The sequence below is a fragment of the Alternaria ethzedia genome, assembly GCF_023757985.1.
Source record: "Alternaria ethzedia strain BMP 0044 chromosome Unknown scaffold_25, whole genome shotgun sequence".
Lineage (NCBI taxonomy): Eukaryota > Fungi > Ascomycota > Dothideomycetes > Pleosporales > Pleosporaceae > Alternaria > Alternaria ethzedia.
Genome location: NW_026056218.1, coordinates 153,904 through 171,550, shown reverse-complemented (window position 1 = coordinate 171,550; position 17,647 = coordinate 153,904). Strand labels below are relative to the sequence as shown.

The following is a 17,647-nucleotide window of genomic DNA, read 5'->3' as shown; positions in this document are numbered from 1 at the left end:
CTCAATATTTGAGTATGCAGGCTATGGATGTAGCTTACAACACCCTCTTCCTCGCACTAAACCCCTCACTATCAAGCAACAACAGCGCAAACAAGCCTCCCATAACCGGCCTAGCCTTGAAGTCAATACCAGGAGGCTGCGTCCCATCATTCGTCTGATAGAGATCGGTAAAAGGATGGGAGTTAGGCGTCTCATTCACCCATTTCGCCAAATCCCCGATAAACATATCCCTCGTCTCCTTACTCGCTACCGCAGCACAGAAGATCTCCCAGTCGGACTTTGTGTAGTAACGGTTCCGCGTGTCGAGGGGTACGCCATACTTTTCCTTGATGGTGGGGTAGAAGGCAGATTGTATATCGTAGATTTCCTGGGGCACGAGGTTGAGCCCGAGGAGACGATCGTTGTAGAGATTGTATAGCAGACCGTGAGTGGTTTCGTTTCCGTAGTTGAGAATAGAGTGAGGCGGGTTGTCGGCCTTGTTGATGCCTAGGTCGATCCAACGGGTGATGTAGTCGTGGGCGATGGCGGTGTAGTTGTCTGCGTCTGCTGTTTCGCCGATGATGCGCGCCATCTGGGACATGGCTTCAAGCCCGATGATGCCTTTGAGTGCGAGGTTGGTTTGGTTGGCGAGTGCGCCGGCGAAGTCGTCGGTAGAGAGTTGATCGGCTGGGAGGAGACTTTCTTCTACAAGATATTCGGTCCATTGCTTGAGGATGGGGTAGTGTTGGGTGATGTAGTCGGTGTTGCCAGATAACTGGACGTATGCGAGCATCATGAACATGTGGTTTCCGCATTCTTCCAGAGGCATATGTTCGTCCAGACCATCTGGGTGGCCGGTAGCGTTGGGGTAGTGCGCTCCCAGGTCATGAATAGCGAACTTGTTTGGATAGTGCCCACTCTCCTGGTTCTCGAAGTGCGGGTCAAGCAACAGCTTGACTAACTCTGGGTTGGTGTAGTAGAAGATCGGGGTGGCGGGGTAGATGACGTCCACAGTCTGCATGTTTCCGTTGGATGAGATTTCCTTGAGAAAGAGGTAATGCTTGTCCTGAGTGCCGACAAGCTGAGTGGCACCGAAAGCCTGACGAGCAGCTAAGCTAGTCAGTATAGCGTAATCATCCCCTGCAGCTGCTTTGGAATCCTTGGAGATCTTGTCGTCGAGCTCCGTAGAGAGTCTGTTGGACTCCTGGTAGTCTTTATAGAAGAAAGAAAGGGCGGCGAGATCGTCTTGGAAGTAACTTTTCCAAAGTGATGGCACGTTATTGAGGCCGTCGGCGCCTAGAAACTGTATAGCATCGTCTTGACATAGACCGATAGTGTACAGCTGGCTCTTCACGTCAGAACCGACGGAACCCATGTTTAGAGCGTATCCAAACACTGGCCACTCAGCGTTAATTGGTCGAAATTCGGAGTCTTCCGCGTTGTCGAGGCTTCCATCATTGTCAAAGGCATCGCGGACTTCAGAGTCTGCGCCGGACTTGTGCGTAAGACCCTCGACTGCTTCTGTGGAATAATACTGCTGTAGTCAGATAATGGTTCGATGCCTTTTGGTGGACTACTTACCCAATTACCCCACTCTGCGCGGTCGTTGACCTCACTCAAAGACTGTTGGTTTTGCTTCCAGATCTTGTGATAGCCGATACCATCTGATGTAGTACCGTAACTCCACTCAGCTACAGCAGCGACATCACCAGACGTCCATTCTATTTGCATGTCAATTCAAGCACACGTTTGAAAGGGAGCTAGATATGCTTACCAGCACTGATATCTGTGTAGATCTGCACATCATGTTGAGAGCCGTCTAGAGACGAGACCTCGACGTTCATGTACGAGAAGATGAGAGATTGACGCTTAAAGTCATTTGGAGTTAGTGGTGACATGAATGTAACCTTCAGCTGAACCGTATCGCCTGCGGTGATGGTGAAGATGCTCTTGGTCGACGTGTACTCGTATGATGTCTGATTCGCGAAATCGCTGTAGCCGTCGGGTTTCCCCATCCACACAAAGGTATTGCCATCGACTTTGACCATTCCAGTCCATCCTAGAATCTGACCACTGCTTGGTGTCAATATGTATCCAACACATAGCGTCGAGAGGGAGCTTACGTCCAGAATGATGGCCACTGGCCTGGAAGATAACCTCCATTTCCTCCATCACCACCGGCAGGGAACCATGTGCTCAGATATGGACTCTTGACGGCCAGTGGTAGAGAGGGTGGTCGAGCTGGAGTGAAGGTCGAGCTAGATTGTGCAGCAGCAGTAGTAAGAAAGAAGGTGCACAGCACACTAAGAATGGAAAGATACATCTTCAAGGATGCAAAATATTGATACCGGGCATGCGCGCAAACTTAGAATGAGACGGAATATGAAGGTTATATAGACACGAAATCCCGAGTCGATCTTCCGTTGGTATTACCACGTGCTCCCTGCAGCTAGCAATGAAAGATGCAGGCACCGGTGCGTGAAAATGGCCATTTCGTTTGTCGAAGGGGCCGTGATGTTTGTTGACAGCTCTACGGTCAGCACTAGCTTGGATTTAACGTTCAAGTGACGATACAAATGTCAGGAAGAGTTACGGGCGAACCTAAACAGCATGGGCGTAGCACCGAACCTTTTTAATATTACACCACGTGGGGAAACTTTAGTGTCACCTTACATTGTAGGCAAAAAGTCCATGAAGCTCACTGACAAGGCTTTTTATCGGTGGCCAAGACTCTTGGTTACTTTGGGATATGCAGTGGTTGACCGCATCCGCAGAGGTACGCCTGACGTGCATCATAAGGTTATGCCAGGCTAGCTAGCGTCTGTGAGTACAAGGCTGATCAGTCCTCGAGACATGATTTCGGATTCCTGCTAATCAGTCGGCGAAATCAGGCGACCTTTTTCTATTGCACTCCACGAGCGTCAAAACGAGGCCTTGCCTGATTTGGTAAAGCATCCACCACGCGCAATTAAGGCGCTAAACAACGGTTTGCTTCCAGGACGGCAGGAGTGGCGACGTGAGTTGGCGCTGGCAGATTCACGATCCTCGTGATGCGACTGCTGCGGTGTTGATGAGCGACGGAGCACCGGTGTCCAGTAGTAGAGAGTGCGAGTGACGTTGAACCGCGGGTTTGGAAGGAGTGGTACTTACAGTACACGAGCGCACTGCTAGCGTTGTAACCGTTTGGATAGGGAAGGAGCTAAAGCACTCGCAGCGCAAAATCATATGTGGGTGTGAGATACCCGAGCAGAGCCAGCCACGATAGCGCAACGCCGTCCGTGCTTGAAGCAAAATGTGTGGATGCGACGGAACGTGTGGGTGTCGTACTGCGGGGAAGGCGTGCGCGGATCCGGAAAGTGCCATCGACATGCTTGCAGGTTCTGTATCTGGGGTTACCACCGGTCCAACGCAGTAGCACGAAGACCACGACTGTAGGTCTTTTGGACAACGTTGCCACGTTGTGTGCGTTAGTTGTCAAGTACCATGTGAGCACAACGATCATGAGGCAGACAAGGCTTGTGAGTAGTGACAATACATTGCAGAAAGCTCATCATAATATGAGGTTGTATAAGCCGCTGATAGTCGCCGCGGGCATGACAGATAATGGAGTCTGTGGTGAAAACCACGCTCATCTGGCAGCCAAGTAAAGTACAATGCATCATAAGACCATCCATCCTTTGACCCAACTATTGATAAGAAAACGCCGGGAAGACTAGGACCATGAGTGGAATAATAGTGCAGGGTATCCAAAAGCCAACGGAAGTGACTGAATCGCAGAATGCCGGATGATAAGCGAACACCAAGTATGAGCAAGAAAAAACGCAATGCAAACCGGGTATCCAAGGCCTGTCCAACACCAAACGTAACTCGTACAAGGAAAATCATCAGCTCATGACTCTGCAACCCAAGAGCGAGCCACGTGCTCGAAGCGTTGCTCGCAGTCGCGCAACAATGCGCACTCCAGGATATCATGGACATTCCAGCGCTTTTCAACGTCAGCCTCAAGGCAGCCCCTGACTAATGCGAGGGCATCGTCGATGTTGCCTGCTTGGGCCGACTCTGCGTTACGTATGAGATCCGCGTCCCATTCGCAATTTTTGATCTTCTCAATGGTCTTGATATCGAGGCCGTCATTGAAAGGTAGAGTCGCGGTGAGTAAAGCGAAAACAACTACACCAAACGCCCAGATGTCCGCCGCAGGTGAGAATACAGGTCCAGGTGTATTGAACAACTCAGGAGCCGCATACTGTAGGCTACCAGCGATAGAAGTACTAGTCTCCGCGGGGCCTATGTTCTGGTTGTCACCGATCGAGTGTGGCTCGGGACCATCGCGCTGGTCGCTGACAATGAAGTCTGCCATGCCGAAATCGCAAAGGAGAAGATCGCCGCCGTCTTTTTCAGCGTCGCTTACGGTCATGTCGAGAAGACAGTTCTCGAGCTTGATGTCGCGATGTACAACCTGGACGTCGTTGTGCAGGTAGCGCATGGCTGACGCCAGCTGATAGGCATAGCGCTTCACCAAGTGAGCTGGTAGTCCGCTCTTCTTCTGGCGGCGTGTGTCGCGGATCAGGTCGAAGAGAGTCCCGCCCTTGTTCAGCCTGGTGATGCAGAAAGTGGCATAGTCGGTGGTGTATACCCTGAGGAGGGGAAGAATATAGGGGTGCCGTAGGAAGCGCCAGATCTCCACCTCATGGTCGAACTGCGTCTGGATCTGTTCGTTCTCAATTTCAGACTTGTCCTGTTGCAGCCTGCGCACAATCTTGACAGCATCGATGACAGGTTTGCCGTTCTCCATGCTTGTGACCTCCTTCACGACGCTGAAGCCACCATAGCCAATCTGTTTTCCAATAATGTACTCGCTGTCATAGCCAATGCCTTGGCCTTCGTCGTCTGGCTCGGGCGCCTTGATTGGGGCCTCGGACGCCTTGTAACGCGCCAGGAAAGAGGCAGCCGGCGACATGGACGACAGAGAACGGCCCGAACGGGCAGACGATCGACGGCTAGTCCTCTTCAGACTGCCATCTTCGCCAATCTCCGATCGCCAGCTCTTGGTCCGAGGTGGGCCGCCGCGGCGCGGAGAGGGCGAGAAGAGGGGAAACTCCATGGGGGAGGTGGCAGGCATTGGCGAGAGCATGTACTCGGACGGCGCCTCGAGGGGCGTTTGCGCCTCGTCTAGCGGCGGCGAAGCGGTAGCATCAGACGTCAAGGATGCGACTTGGTCGCGGTACTCGGAGTCGTTGGCCAGGTCGTCTACGGTGGACTGGGCGAGTGGGTATCGGGACTCTCCAACGCGGTACTGCATGTTGCGGCGCATGGTGTAGGGCATCTCCATGTAGTCTTGCTGCGAACCATCCGAGTAGCTTCCATTCTCGGGTGTGCGTGAATGCGACTGCCGTGAAGACTTGGGCACGGGCACGCCCAGGCCGACGCCCTCTCCCGTGTCGAGCCGGACTTCATTGTTGAAGCTGATGCTCGTCTTTCGCTGCCTGAATTTGGCTACAAAATCCTCGTCACTTCCGCTGCTGCCTACAGCCAGGGAGCCCTCATCGTCGGACTCGGCGCGCAAGTCGGCGCCATGGTGGTCACGCGCAGGGAAAGAGGCGCGCGAGATGTTCTGCGGTTCTGCAGCAGCGAATTCGGCGGTTAGCTGGGACTGGCCATGGTGGTTGTGCGGGGACTGTTTACGGGCTAGAGGCGCGAAAGATGCAAAGGTGGAAGCGACGGGTTTGTGGGGTGTCGAGGTGTCGAGTTTGAGCTTCTGGAAAGTGTGTGAGGGTTCTGAAATTGGGGCCATTAAACCGGTTCACAGTGAGAGCAAACCTCTTTTTACACCGGCGAGCGGGTGTATTATGTGTGCGGCGATCGTGGGGTGAGTCGCGCGGCGAAGGGCGAAACCGGGAAGTAAAGTAATAAGATTATGTTCGGGCTTGGTGACAGCGGAGTGCTAGCGGAACGAGGAAATTGCACGCGCGCCGAGCCACGGTATGCCTGGGGAAATTGCTCGGGGTGGCAATTGATTGATGGATCTGGGGTGTAGTTGATTGAGGAGAAGGGCAGAAGTGGGAAAGGAGGGCATAGTTCTTTGTCCAGAATATTGCTTCTGGTCCTCCGCTCGGAGCCTCCCCCACGCATGTTGTTAATAGGCGGCCGTCAGCGGAGGCGCGGGCGCAGAGGCACGTGAGCGGCCGTGAACCAGCCATGCAGTTATGCGCGCCTATGGGACGCGTTCGCAGGGTAATCTGCTGCTTTTGCGCATAGCGAGTGGGTGCTCGGTGAAGATTCTGGGCAGTCTAGCGTGGTAGGTGTGCTGGATGATCCATGGGATAGCAGATAGCCAAGCAGCCGTCGCCGCATCGCGACGGGTAGAGGGCGAGGAGAGCGGCTACCCCGCACAGAGGCTCTGCAGCGAGCTGCGCAGCACCATGGCTTCATTCATGAGGTTTGGCAGGCGGTGATAACAGTGACAGAGGACGTGGGGCGCGTCCGACAGATGGCCTGCATGGCGGGCCGCTAGACCGTACATGACGCCGGGCGTTGCAAAGGCGAATAGGGCAGCATGAGGGCCATAATTGTGACCTGGCCGGCGCATTGTTGGTTGTACACGTCAAACGGCCGAAACATGACGTTGCGGCCGCCGTGAAGCTCGACGCGGTTGGCTCGTCACGGCGACCAGCAAGAGGCACTGCCCGGGGTCCCTGTCTGCATCGCTGGACCCTTCAAGCCGCGCCGACTTGACCGAGTTGACGATAGCGGAGGCAGGGAAGCTTGAAATGCACATATACATCATCTTATAGGACTGCTGGGATCGTTGCGATAGGGCCTTGGAAGAGCGCGAACGCCCGCGCAGCTGCTCGAGGGTCGCATCGCAGCCAGAATACACACTGCACACACGCATCCACGCGGCTCTCTGCTGTCAAATCGAAGTCGTCTTCACGTGAAGCTGGCTAGCTCGACGCTTGTTGACTGACTGCATGCACGGGCGACGCTGCCGCCCGCCTAGCACACCTCCAAGTTCCATCTGCCAAGCTCGATTCAACACCCTGGGGCGGGTGACAACATCACCAAGCTCATCAACCCATCGCACCGGCCCAACCTGTCTCCCGTCGCCAGCTGCACGCATTCTTCACTGCGCCACCGCATTGTTGGCTGAACCTGCAGACCCGACACCAGCTTCACTCGGCCGGACTGCGACCGTCTGCGCCTCCAGCCATGGGCGTCTCCGACCTCTGCTACCGATTCTTCTGCTGCGGCGGTCAGTCGACCCAAATCTTCGCCGTGGGAGTTTGCTGACAAAATCTGACAGGCCGCTCGAGAGACAGCATATATGACCCAGTGCTGGCCGACAGCGAGCGGGAAGCTGTTGCCGACCTGCTGGGCTTCCTCGAGAACGTACGCTGCCCACCGCCTCTGCTGCAGCTGCTCCATGCTAACTTGCGCAGCGAGCCGAGACCGACTTCTTTTCTGGCGAACCCCTCCGTGCGCTGAGTACGCTGGTATACTCGGACAACATCGATCTCCAGCGGTCCGCAAGCTTGACATTTGCCGAGATAACAGAGCGAGGTACATGACCCGGCACCACACCTACATGCAGCATCTAACACCATCCGTCTAGATGTCAGAGAGGTCGACCGAGACACCCTGGAGCCTATTCTGTTCCTGCTCCAGAACCCCGACATCGAAGTGCAGCGTGCAGCGAGTGCCGCCCTGGGCAATCTGGCGGTAAACAGTACGTTCACACCCTACATCATCGACGCGATGACTAACTATCGCAGCCGAGAACAAGGTAGCCATTGTCGCACTGGGAGGCCTTGCGCCATTGATCAAGCAGATGAACTCGCCCAACGTCGAGGTGCAATGTAACGCCGTCGGGTGCATCACCAACTTGGCGACACACGAAGACAACAAAGCGAAGATCGCTCGCTCCGGCGCACTGCAGCCTCTCACAAGACTAGCAAAGTCCAAAGACATGCGCGTGCAGAGGAATGCCACCGGCGCGCTGTTGAACATGACGCATTCAGGTAAGATGCTCGCAGTGTTTCATCATGCTTTGCACTGACACAGTACCAGACGACAACCGACAACAGCTCGTGAACGCTGGCGCTATTCCCGTCCTCGTCCAGCTGCTATCCTCGTCCGATGTCGATGTCCAGTACTACTGCACCACAGCCCTCAGCAATATCGCTGTCGATGCAAGCAACCGCGCCAAGCTGGCACAGACTGAGGGCAGGCTGGTTGGCTCCTTGGTACACCTCATGGAGTCGTCCTCGCCCAAGGTGCAGTGCCAGGCTGCACTCGCTCTCCGTAACCTAGCATCGGACGAACGCTACCAGCTCGAAATTGTGCGCGCTCGTGGTCTACCCTCCCTCCTCCGCCTGTTGCAATCGTCCTACCTACCGCTTATCCTATCCGCCGTCGCATGCATACGAAACATCTCCATCCACCCTGCCAACGAATCGCCCATCATCGAAGCTGGCTTCCTCAAGCCCCTGGTAGATCTGCTCGGCTCCACCGATAACGACGAGATCCAGTGCCACGCAATCTCCACCCTGCGCAACCTCGCGGCAAGCTCAGACAAGAACAAGCAATTGGTTTTGGAGGCGGGTGCCGTGCAGAAATGCAAGTCGCTCGTGCTCAACGTGCGACTCCCGGTTCAGTCTGAGATGACGGCAGCAATTGCCGTTCTTGCCCTTAGTGAGGAGCTTAAGCCCCATCTACTCAACCTGGGCGTCTTCGATGTACTCATTCCACTCACCGAGTCAGAGAGCATCGAGGTTCAAGGCAACAGCGCGGCCGCTCTGGGAAACCTCTCTTCCAAGGGTAAGTCTAACTCGTCGCTACTACAATCATCGCTAACAAGTACAGTGGGTGATTACTCGATATTCATCCAGAACTGGACGGAACCCGCAGGCGGAATCCACGGTTACCTCCGCCGCTTCTTGGCGAGCGGAGACCCAACCTTCCAGCACATCGCGATCTGGACACTGCTGCAGCTACTCGAATCGGAAGACCAACAGCTGATGGAGCACATTGGCAAATCGAACGAAATCATCGACATGGTGACCGAGATTGCCGAGCGCAACATCGAATCGGACGATGAGGACAACGAAGACGGCGAGGGCGAAGTCGTCACCCTCGCACGCAGATGTCTTGAGCTGCTTGGCAAGAGCCCCAAAACTCTCGTCGAAGGATAGAGAAGAGTTGGATCGCATCTTATACCCTGTTTATCGGTTGTTCATCGCGTTGGCACTCTTGCTCGTATCCGCCATATTCCGGTTCTCTGCTAATGCGTTCATGTTACACACTGCTTTTGGGCATCTTGGAGGCTGGCGTTCAGGGAGCACAATCATCCTCAGTATCTCTAGCGAGCATTGGCGGAGCGGGCTTTTTACATACATTGGCATGCACATAACTTACCACTACTCTTACCTGAGCATTCGACGCGGACAAATTTGTAATTGATAGAGTTGGATCGAGGCTTCGGTCGTCAGGAAATGAATTAGATGATGTTCCGAGACTCGTAGCCTTTGGTGATGATATGCTTCTTCGACTATGACTATGTGACAGGGCCCGTTGTAAAGTGAATAGTGAAAGGCGAGAGCATCCGCTTATGCGCCGACAGATCTATGCCAGAGACTAGTCGAGGCCCCTCACCTAGACATGTGACGTCGCGTTGGAGCTAACGAGTTATCGATAGCCAAAATATTTGTGACTCTCAGCGTTGCGCGAGTCACCACGCACCACCCTCTAACAACACTCGTACAACAGCAATGCCGCCAAAACCAAGAGGACGGGGAGCTAGTCGCGCTCGCGGCAGCGCAAGAGGAGGAGCAGTAGCAGGGCGAGCCACGACTGGCGCGAGCGAATCCACGGATGCGACCCCGCAAAGCACAGCTCCCGCAGACGCCTCGGAAGCTGCTGCTGAGCCTGTGGTTCCCAAGCAAGAAGACGGCGATGCGAAACCAGTCATTAGTGGTGATGGCGCGTCGGCAGCCATGGAGTCGCAAGCCTCTGAGGCGCCTTCAACGACTGCATCGTATGCTCTATTCCCCCATTCACCCTGACGGCAGTACTGATATATGTACAACAGGGCTGTCGCGTCACCCCAGCCTAGCGCAGAACCAACCACCCGCGCTCCAGTGCAAAGACTCGGCAGTCTCCAGGGCTCGGTGCCTCCTTCGCGATCTGCATCACCGTCTGTACGCGGCCGCGGCGGCACAACTCGAGGGAAGAGGGGCGTCAAAACCCCCGCCTTTACCGGACGAAGGAGCAAGGAAGAGCGAGATGCTATTGCAAAGGAATTGGCTGCCCGCGACCGAGAAAGGACAAAGGAGCAGGTTGCAGCGGAAGCTAGGAAGCAGGCGGACGCAACAAGGGCAGCAAGACGAGAAGCCAGCAAGCTGAAAAACGCCAGAGGTGGATTCAGTGGTGTTGCCAGTGGACCATTCTCGTTAGGCAGCTCCAAGGAAGGCATGTCACTCGCTCTGGCAATGGTTCTACGTACTGACCTTGACTAGACAGGAAGAACAACCCGAATCGCGGATACTCTGGTTTCGGATCAGGATCAGGCTCACGAGCAGAGCGCGTCAAGAACGAGGACGGCAGCTATGGAGGCTCCGGTTCCCGATCGGGTGGAGGCGGCGGTGGCGGAGGAGGAAGTGGAGGCGGTCCATCTATCAAGAGAGAAGACGGCGGCCTTGTGTCGTCTGATGAAGAAGACGAGGCTGATGTGCCGCGCAAGGACATCGACTTGATCGAAATCTCCTCTGACGAAGACGAAAGCAAGCCCAAAAGCGCACCCACCTTACGCGGAGCAAGAACAGCCTTACCCGTTCGCATTGGCAGGAAAGAACACCAGGAACGGACATTTGGCATCAACACAGAAGCAAGCTCAGAAACCGCGGCGAAGATATTGGAGCAGGCAGAAGCGAGTGGGCAGTCACTCAAAGATGCTGCATCCGAACAAACAAGCCGGAAACCCAAGAGCAAACCGAAGGACATGGAGATCACAGGTTCGCGGAAACAGTTCAAGGGCGTCTGGCATGATTCGGAAGACTCAGACGTCGTTGTCAAGACTGAACCTACTAGTGAAGACGAGAACATGGTCAATGCTGAGCAGGTGGGTCAGTCTGAAGATCCAGCTCAGCCCGCAGAGAAACAGGAACCACAGTCACCAGATGCCGAACGAAAGCCTAAACTCAGAAAGAAACCTATAGCAGAGCCAATCCTCCAAACCGATGAGGATCGCGCTGAATGGGCACGCTTCCAGTCCAATCTACGTCATATCCGAGCCGAGTTAGGTCCAGAAGAAGTACCACAGGTCGACGGGTCCGGCGATGTACCTATGGCAGACGCCGCCAGCACGGAGAAGAAGCCTACGGTACGAGACAACAACGTCTACCTCTTTCAAATACCACCCCTTATGCCTGCGGTGGAGCCACCGTCCATCAAGAAAGAGACCTCCGACCCTCAGCCCGCTCAACCGCCTGTGCAGCCATCAGTCAAGCCGGATCCAAAGATCAAACTCGAAGAGGGCAGCTTCTCCGACCCCTCTGCTAGATCGAAGGAGGGCGTACGATTCGGGAGTGGGTTGGTAGGGAAGTTGCGTGTGCATGAATCCGGCCGCACGACACTGGACTGGGGCGGCACAAGCTACGAGCTTACACCTGGACAAAAGGCCAGTTTCCTCCAGGAAGTTGCTAGCCTTAGCATCCGACCTGAAAGCGAGAGGACGGCGCCGGAGGACGGGGGCGATGCAACAAGTCTTGGTAGAGTGAAGGGAAAGTTCGTGGTGGTGCCAAACTGGGGAGAAATGTTAGGGTAGGGTTTGATTTGACCCAGGCTTTCGTGACATGCATATCCTGGCGCTACAGGGATCAGTCAAAGTTAATGGATTGTACATATGTAACTGCATCTCCCAGGACCGATATTGAAGTCCGCCACCAATCAGAAACAACTGCTTGAGATGAAGATAACGATTTGCACAAGAACGGGCGTTTTGCGTGAAACAGTAACTCGCAGCATTTCGCGCCTTGTTCCAATCGGCTCGGTAAGACTACCAAGGCGTGCATGCCAAAGTTCTAGACAATAGACGTAGCGTGGGGACGACGACGGACGAGGCGGATCTAGGTCACTGCTGCGTCAACTAGTCGCTCGGCCAGGAATCCCATGGTGGCAAGTAGCGAATTCCGAATTCCCATGACCGGCCGACTCGTGCACCTGCTTCCTGCTGCAACACCTGCATCTTCGCACACTGTAAGATCACGGATTCATCTCAGCCACTGCATGCGATAGGAACGATATAATAACCTCCGGCGCGCTTTCGGCACCTTCCCGCGACTATCCCCAGCATTCTCCACGCGCCATCCAATCACAGCATTGACGACGCAGATCTGCCACCATGGAAGCGGACATCCGGGAGCTATACGACAGCGACCCACGGCCAACCTTTATCGTCGACTGCCAAGCCCCGACTGCCATCATACATCATGTCAACACCGCCCTACTCACGATTCAACATATCGCATCATCGCTGCATTCACATTCCGCGCTGAGAGACTGGTGGGATCCTGCCAGTAGAGTTGCAGCACGCCATCAAAATGAGTTCCTGCATGGCCGATACAAATGGGCCAAATTCGCATGCAAGCGCTGGTTGATTGTCACCATCGTCGAGCAGCCAGCGCCAAATGATGAACAGCATGGCCACCTGCAGGAGCCCGCGCAATTTGCCCGAGGGAGGCTGCCCTCACCACGTCTGCAACCAGTGCCAGACACCATCTTTACCGTCAAAATTCAGTCGCCAGAATTACGCGCACATGTCGAACATATACGAAATGTCAATTGGTCTAAGACGTCACTTGGCCCGATCAGTTCCTGGGGTTATGAAGGTAAAGTAGCCATCACGAATAGCTCTCAAGATGTCTTGCTAACTTATTACTAGTATGTAGCTCCCTTGCTATGCTTTGCTAACGCAGTGCTGAGACATCTTACTATTCGTGCTAACAGCTTGATAGCTCAACGTTCTGGTCACCACACTGATGCTGGAAACGCGGCCAACGGCTCTCTTCCTTGGTCCCGAGCATACCATACTGTACAATCTCGCGTATGCCTCTGTTAGTGGCTCAAGGCATCCCGCTATCCTTGGTCAAAGTATTATTGATGCTTGGTATTTACTTCACGTGCACATACAATGATCAAACATCTAACTCGCTCCAGGCCTGAACTCGCCGATCCTGTTAGTGCCACGATGGCTCGCTCAGAGCAGACACGTTTCGCAGATGCTCCAGAAGAAGAGTATCATTTCATGGTTGAACGATTTGGCTTTGTAGAGGAAGCCTTCTTCATGTGGAGCTTGGTACCCCTTGTCGGTGTTCACATCGACGGCATGTACTCCATCGTGACTGAGGTGACGAAACAAAGGTAGGTATCCTGCATGTGTGCTACGAACGACAGACTGATTCACCGAGCATAGATTGTTGGAACGACGTGTCGCTGCCCTGCTCAAAGTAGGCCAACTGACTAGCAAGGCAAGAAGCACCAAAAGTTTCTGGCACAGCTTGGCCGATGCCGTCAGGCCTTTCGAATACGACTTTCCGGCCGCCGTTTTATATTCACAGTGCGAATTACACGATATGGCGGAAACCGATATCTCGCCGAGAGGAGCACTTAGTAAATGTACGCTCGAATGGGCCATTGGCTACAAGCCTAACCACCCGGCCATACCTCCGCAGTTGGATCTCAGCAGCGATGACGGCTTAGCCCGCGCCATGCGAGATGCGGCAAGCGATGGGACCGCACTTATGTATCAGGAAAAGGAGGGTATATTGCCGCAGTCGCTATACCACGATCTCGAGAAGCGAGGCTTTGGAGATCCCCTGAAACATTTCATTGTTGTTCCGATCAGGACCTACGACGAAACTATAGTAGGGTACCTTCTTCTCGGCCTGAATACGCGGCGACCGTTTGACGACGAGTACAAGGACTGGATCAAGGTGTTCTCCAACTTGCTCGGTGCCTCTGCGGCCTCAGTAGCGCTTCACGAGGAAGAGATCAGGAAACGCGAACTCCAGGAAGAACAAGCTGCGAGGGATAGAGCAGCTCTCAATGCAGAAGTTGCGAATCTCACACTGGAAGCCAGTCACGTAGCTGAAAAGCTCCGCAACTTCCACGATATCGCGGACGAAGTTGGCCTGGGGTACTTTGAGATCGATGTCAATGGCATATTGCTTCATGCTAACGTAAGGACATTTCGTTCAGGAAACTGAATGCAACTAATATCAATTCAGGGAACGTACTTTGCTCAGACTGGCCACCGGAGAGACTTCCTCGAGGTCCCGGTATCGGCTTACAAGGAGTGCGTCTTTGAGGAGGACCTAGCTATGGTGGATAGCCAATGGAAGATGCTTGTATCCGGCGAACCGGCGACATTTGAGATACGATGGAAGCGACCAGATCAGAACCATCAGAGCGGAGAAGCTGCCGACGACGTTCTCTGGACATTGTCAGCATGTATGCCTATCAAAGGCGCAAACGGACTTGTCACAGGCATATTTGGATGCAACACCGACATCAGTGCTCAAAAAGAAGCGACTAAATCCATACTGTTGCGATCGGAAGCAGAGCGACGTCTAGCTTCCTTTACGGAGCTCGTACCAGTGGGTTTATATCATCTCAACCCAGACTTGACGATGAGATATGTCAACGACCAGTGGTTCCGCATTACCGACCATCCCAAAGTGCCCATCGATCAAGTAGAGTGGCGAACTATTATCGATGACGATCTGATAGAGCGATGTGTCCATGAAGTCGAGGTCGCCAGGCGCAAACGAGGACCACATACCTTCACAATAAACCTCAAGAAGAGGTGGATGGGTCCTGACGGTATTGAGACACCCACTTGGATTCTTGTCAGCGAGACGGCGTATCCCGATGAGACTGTGACGGGAACAATGACTGATGTCAGTCACATGGTATGGCTTGAAGCTATTCAGAAGAACAGAGTCGGAGAAGCGCTCGAGGCGAAAAGGCAGCAGGAGAACTTCATTGATATGACGTCTCACGAGATGCGGAATCCATTGAGCGCGATGGTACAATGCGCAGACTCCATATACTCATCCCTGAACGAAATCAATGAACTCGCGAGCGGAGATACCTTGGCGTTACAACCTGTCATTCAAACACAACTAAAAAGCTTGATCAGCACCAGTATAGACGCAGTCGATACGATACAAGCCTGCGCTACGCACCAAAAGCGAATTGTGGACGACATCCTCACTCTGTCAAAACTGGACTCAAAGCTGCTGGTGATCAGTCCCACGGTGTTACAACCCTCGGCTCTTCTACAGGACGCCTACAAGATGTTCAAGGACGAGGCGAACAAAGCTCGCGTGAATCTGGAAGTAAGATGTGACTCGTCCATTGCGGATTTGAACATTGATTGGGCGATACTGGACCCCAGCCGAGTTCTACAGGTCCTCATTAACTTGCTCACCAACGCCATCAAGTTTACCCAAAGCCAAGAAATCCGCAAGGTCGAAGTAATTATGAGCGCATCACGCGAGGCAGAACAGATGCCCGATGTCGAGTATGTGCCTCAGGAAGCCGTCAGGAAAGATTTCTTGACTCAGGCCGAATGGAACAACGCTGGCGAGCCGTTTTATCTACACTTTACTGTCAAAGACACAGGATGCGGTTTGTCTCCCGAGCATAAAGCCAAACTATTCCTACGCTTTTCGCAGGCGTCCCCAAAGACACATGTTCAGTATGGCGGCTCAGGCTTAGGCCTGTTCATCTCGCGCGAACTCACCGAAATGCAAGGCGGAAGCATCGGCGTATCCTCCGTTCATAATGTTGGGTCAACATTCACATTCTACATCAAATCACGGAGGGCAAAAGATCGAAACACCCTTTCAACCACAAACGGCCACAAGAAGAAAGACAGCCTGTCGAGTCGGTCCAAGGCCCAGATCATCCAGGGCGATACCAAAGCCCCCGACGGAGCACTGCTTACCGCCGTCTCCATGGAAGATCAGGAAGATGGCAGAGTAACCAATGACCACAAATACCACATTCTCATCGTAGAGGACAACCTCATAAATCAACGCGTCCTATCTACCCAACTCAAAAAGCTAGGACACACAATTCACGTCGCAAACCACGGCTTTGAGGCTCTCTCCCAGTTATCGCGCACATCGTTCTCTCCGACACCAAGCGAAACACCGCCTCTTCCGCTATCCGTTGTTCTTATGGACGTTGAGATGCCTGTAATGGACGGCTTGACCTGCACGAGGCGAATACGGGAGATGGAGAGGAATGGCGAGTTGAGCGGGCATGTGCCGATTATCGCTGTCAGTGCCAACGCGAGAAGAGAGCAGATCGATATGGCGAAGGAGGCAGGCGTGGATGAGGCGATCTGTAAACCTTTCCGCATCCCGGAGTTGGTGGCGTTGATCCGGGGACTGGGGGTTTGAGGGGAATGAAATGGGCGGCGATGCGGCGTGGATCCCGAGGTTTGCTGCATTCAGACTATTATATCGTAGCAAGTACGTAGTATGCAAGGCAATGTATACTTCTACTCAAAACATTGCTGTTGAATGCGACACAAACTCTAGTCACGCCTAGTAGCGTGAGTCAAGGGGTCACGCAATGCCAGCGTATGTCTAGATCAGGTCTGCCTACAGTACAGGCTTTCACGCCGCCGATGCCATGAATATAGTTCGCTGATGACGCATTCCAACCACGATCAACGATTGAACCATCCAAAACCTCTATCGAAAAGCCCCCAAATTGCTTCCAGAACATGTGCATCTAGTCGATCTTAGTTTTGTGCAAACTTCCGCCGTATAGTGAGCCGAGTGGTCTCCCCCACACCTAGTGCGACTACCCTCAGACGCGTCCGAGCACGCGTCGTCCAGTCAACTAGTGGGGATCACTCGCGTAGTAACGCCATCGAGATCGCAAACCCGTACAAAGTATGTGTGGGATAAGGGAGCAAGTCAGGGGAAGGTGAGCATCGCATAGACGGAACAGCTTCAGACGCGTCCAACACGGTCTCACGACGCGTTCTCGGGCCAAAACATGTCCAACTCGGCGTGTGACGAGTCGAGTGGAGCCAACCAGCCATCAGCGTCAGATCATTATCAGAGAAAATCTAATCTGATCCGAGGCCGGAACGAGCACGGCCAGATGGCAGCCAATGCAAGCGTCGAGACGGGCCTCGAGGCGGGCCAATCTGGGTTTCAAATGTATTTCCAAGCCTTTGTTCAGCCGCCAAATGCAGGACTAACTAGTCGCGGAAACGGCCCTTGCATGTTGTGGTGGGGAGACTCGACTCATAGCGCGTTGCGACGCGTCTGGCACAGACGGTTTTTACGTGAAAGCTCGTGGCTGGGCGACGCGCTGGAAGACGTTGACGATGATTGTCGACGACCAACAGACGAAAAGAAGGCAATATGGGTGTCATTAGGATGCGCGTGCTCGATTATGTAGTTCAGGCAGATTTATAATGTAATCCGATGTTTATAGGGCACAAAAGTCATGGTGATCGAAGCCGCACATGGATGAGATCATAGCGTCTTTTCGCGAGGAAGGCGCGTTAGTGGCTGGCCAAAGCCGATCGCCCAGTCACGTGCTAGCGTCTCGACGCGGATTTATAGTGAAGTCGCGTCTGCTC

General features: G+C 53.9%; 5 protein-coding genes across 5 annotated transcripts; 3 read left to right on the top strand and 2 right to left on the bottom strand.

The window, feature by feature from the left end:
• Window positions 1-34: 34 nt before the first annotated feature.
• Window positions 35-2,142, bottom strand: J4E87_008230 (uncharacterized protein; the record flags this gene model as incomplete). Its single annotated transcript, XM_049379821.1, has 4 exons — window positions 35-1,513; window positions 1,561-1,700; window positions 1,754-2,045; window positions 2,137-2,142. The coding sequence occupies 4 exons, from the start codon at window positions 2,140-2,142 to the stop codon at window positions 35-37; spliced, it is 1,917 nt and encodes a 638-aa protein (XP_049230388.1).
• Window positions 2,143-3,868: 1,726 nt separating this feature from the next.
• J4E87_008229 (uncharacterized protein) lies at window positions 3,869-5,773 on the bottom strand (the record flags this gene model as incomplete). Its single annotated transcript, XM_049379820.1, has 1 exon — window positions 3,869-5,773. One exon carries the CDS (start codon window positions 5,771-5,773, stop codon window positions 3,869-3,871), a length of 1,905 nt encoding a protein of 634 aa, XP_049230387.1.
• A 1,415-nt stretch (window positions 5,774-7,188) lies between these two features.
• On the top strand, window positions 7,189-9,170 carry VAC8 (Vacuolar protein 8; the record flags this gene model as incomplete). The annotated part of the gene is made up of 7 exons (XM_049379819.1): window positions 7,189-7,231; window positions 7,283-7,368; window positions 7,419-7,539; window positions 7,592-7,705; window positions 7,752-7,997; window positions 8,047-8,796; window positions 8,842-9,170. 7 exons carry the CDS (start codon window positions 7,189-7,191, stop codon window positions 9,168-9,170), a joined length of 1,689 nt encoding a protein of 562 aa, XP_049230386.1.
• A 576-nt stretch (window positions 9,171-9,746) lies between these two features.
• Window positions 9,747-11,800, top strand: J4E87_008227 (uncharacterized protein; the record flags this gene model as incomplete). Its single annotated transcript, XM_049379818.1, has 3 exons — window positions 9,747-10,012; window positions 10,067-10,446; window positions 10,494-11,800. The coding sequence occupies 3 exons, from the start codon at window positions 9,747-9,749 to the stop codon at window positions 11,798-11,800; spliced, it is 1,953 nt and encodes a 650-aa protein (XP_049230385.1).
• A 1,057-nt stretch (window positions 11,801-12,857) lies between these two features.
• On the top strand, window positions 12,858-16,445 carry J4E87_008226 (uncharacterized protein; the record flags this gene model as incomplete). The annotated part of the gene is made up of 5 exons (XM_049379817.1): window positions 12,858-12,863; window positions 12,990-13,141; window positions 13,192-13,395; window positions 13,448-14,213; window positions 14,262-16,445. 5 exons carry the CDS (start codon window positions 12,858-12,860, stop codon window positions 16,443-16,445), a joined length of 3,312 nt encoding a protein of 1,103 aa, XP_049230384.1.
• Window positions 16,446-17,647: the final 1,202 nt, after the last annotated feature.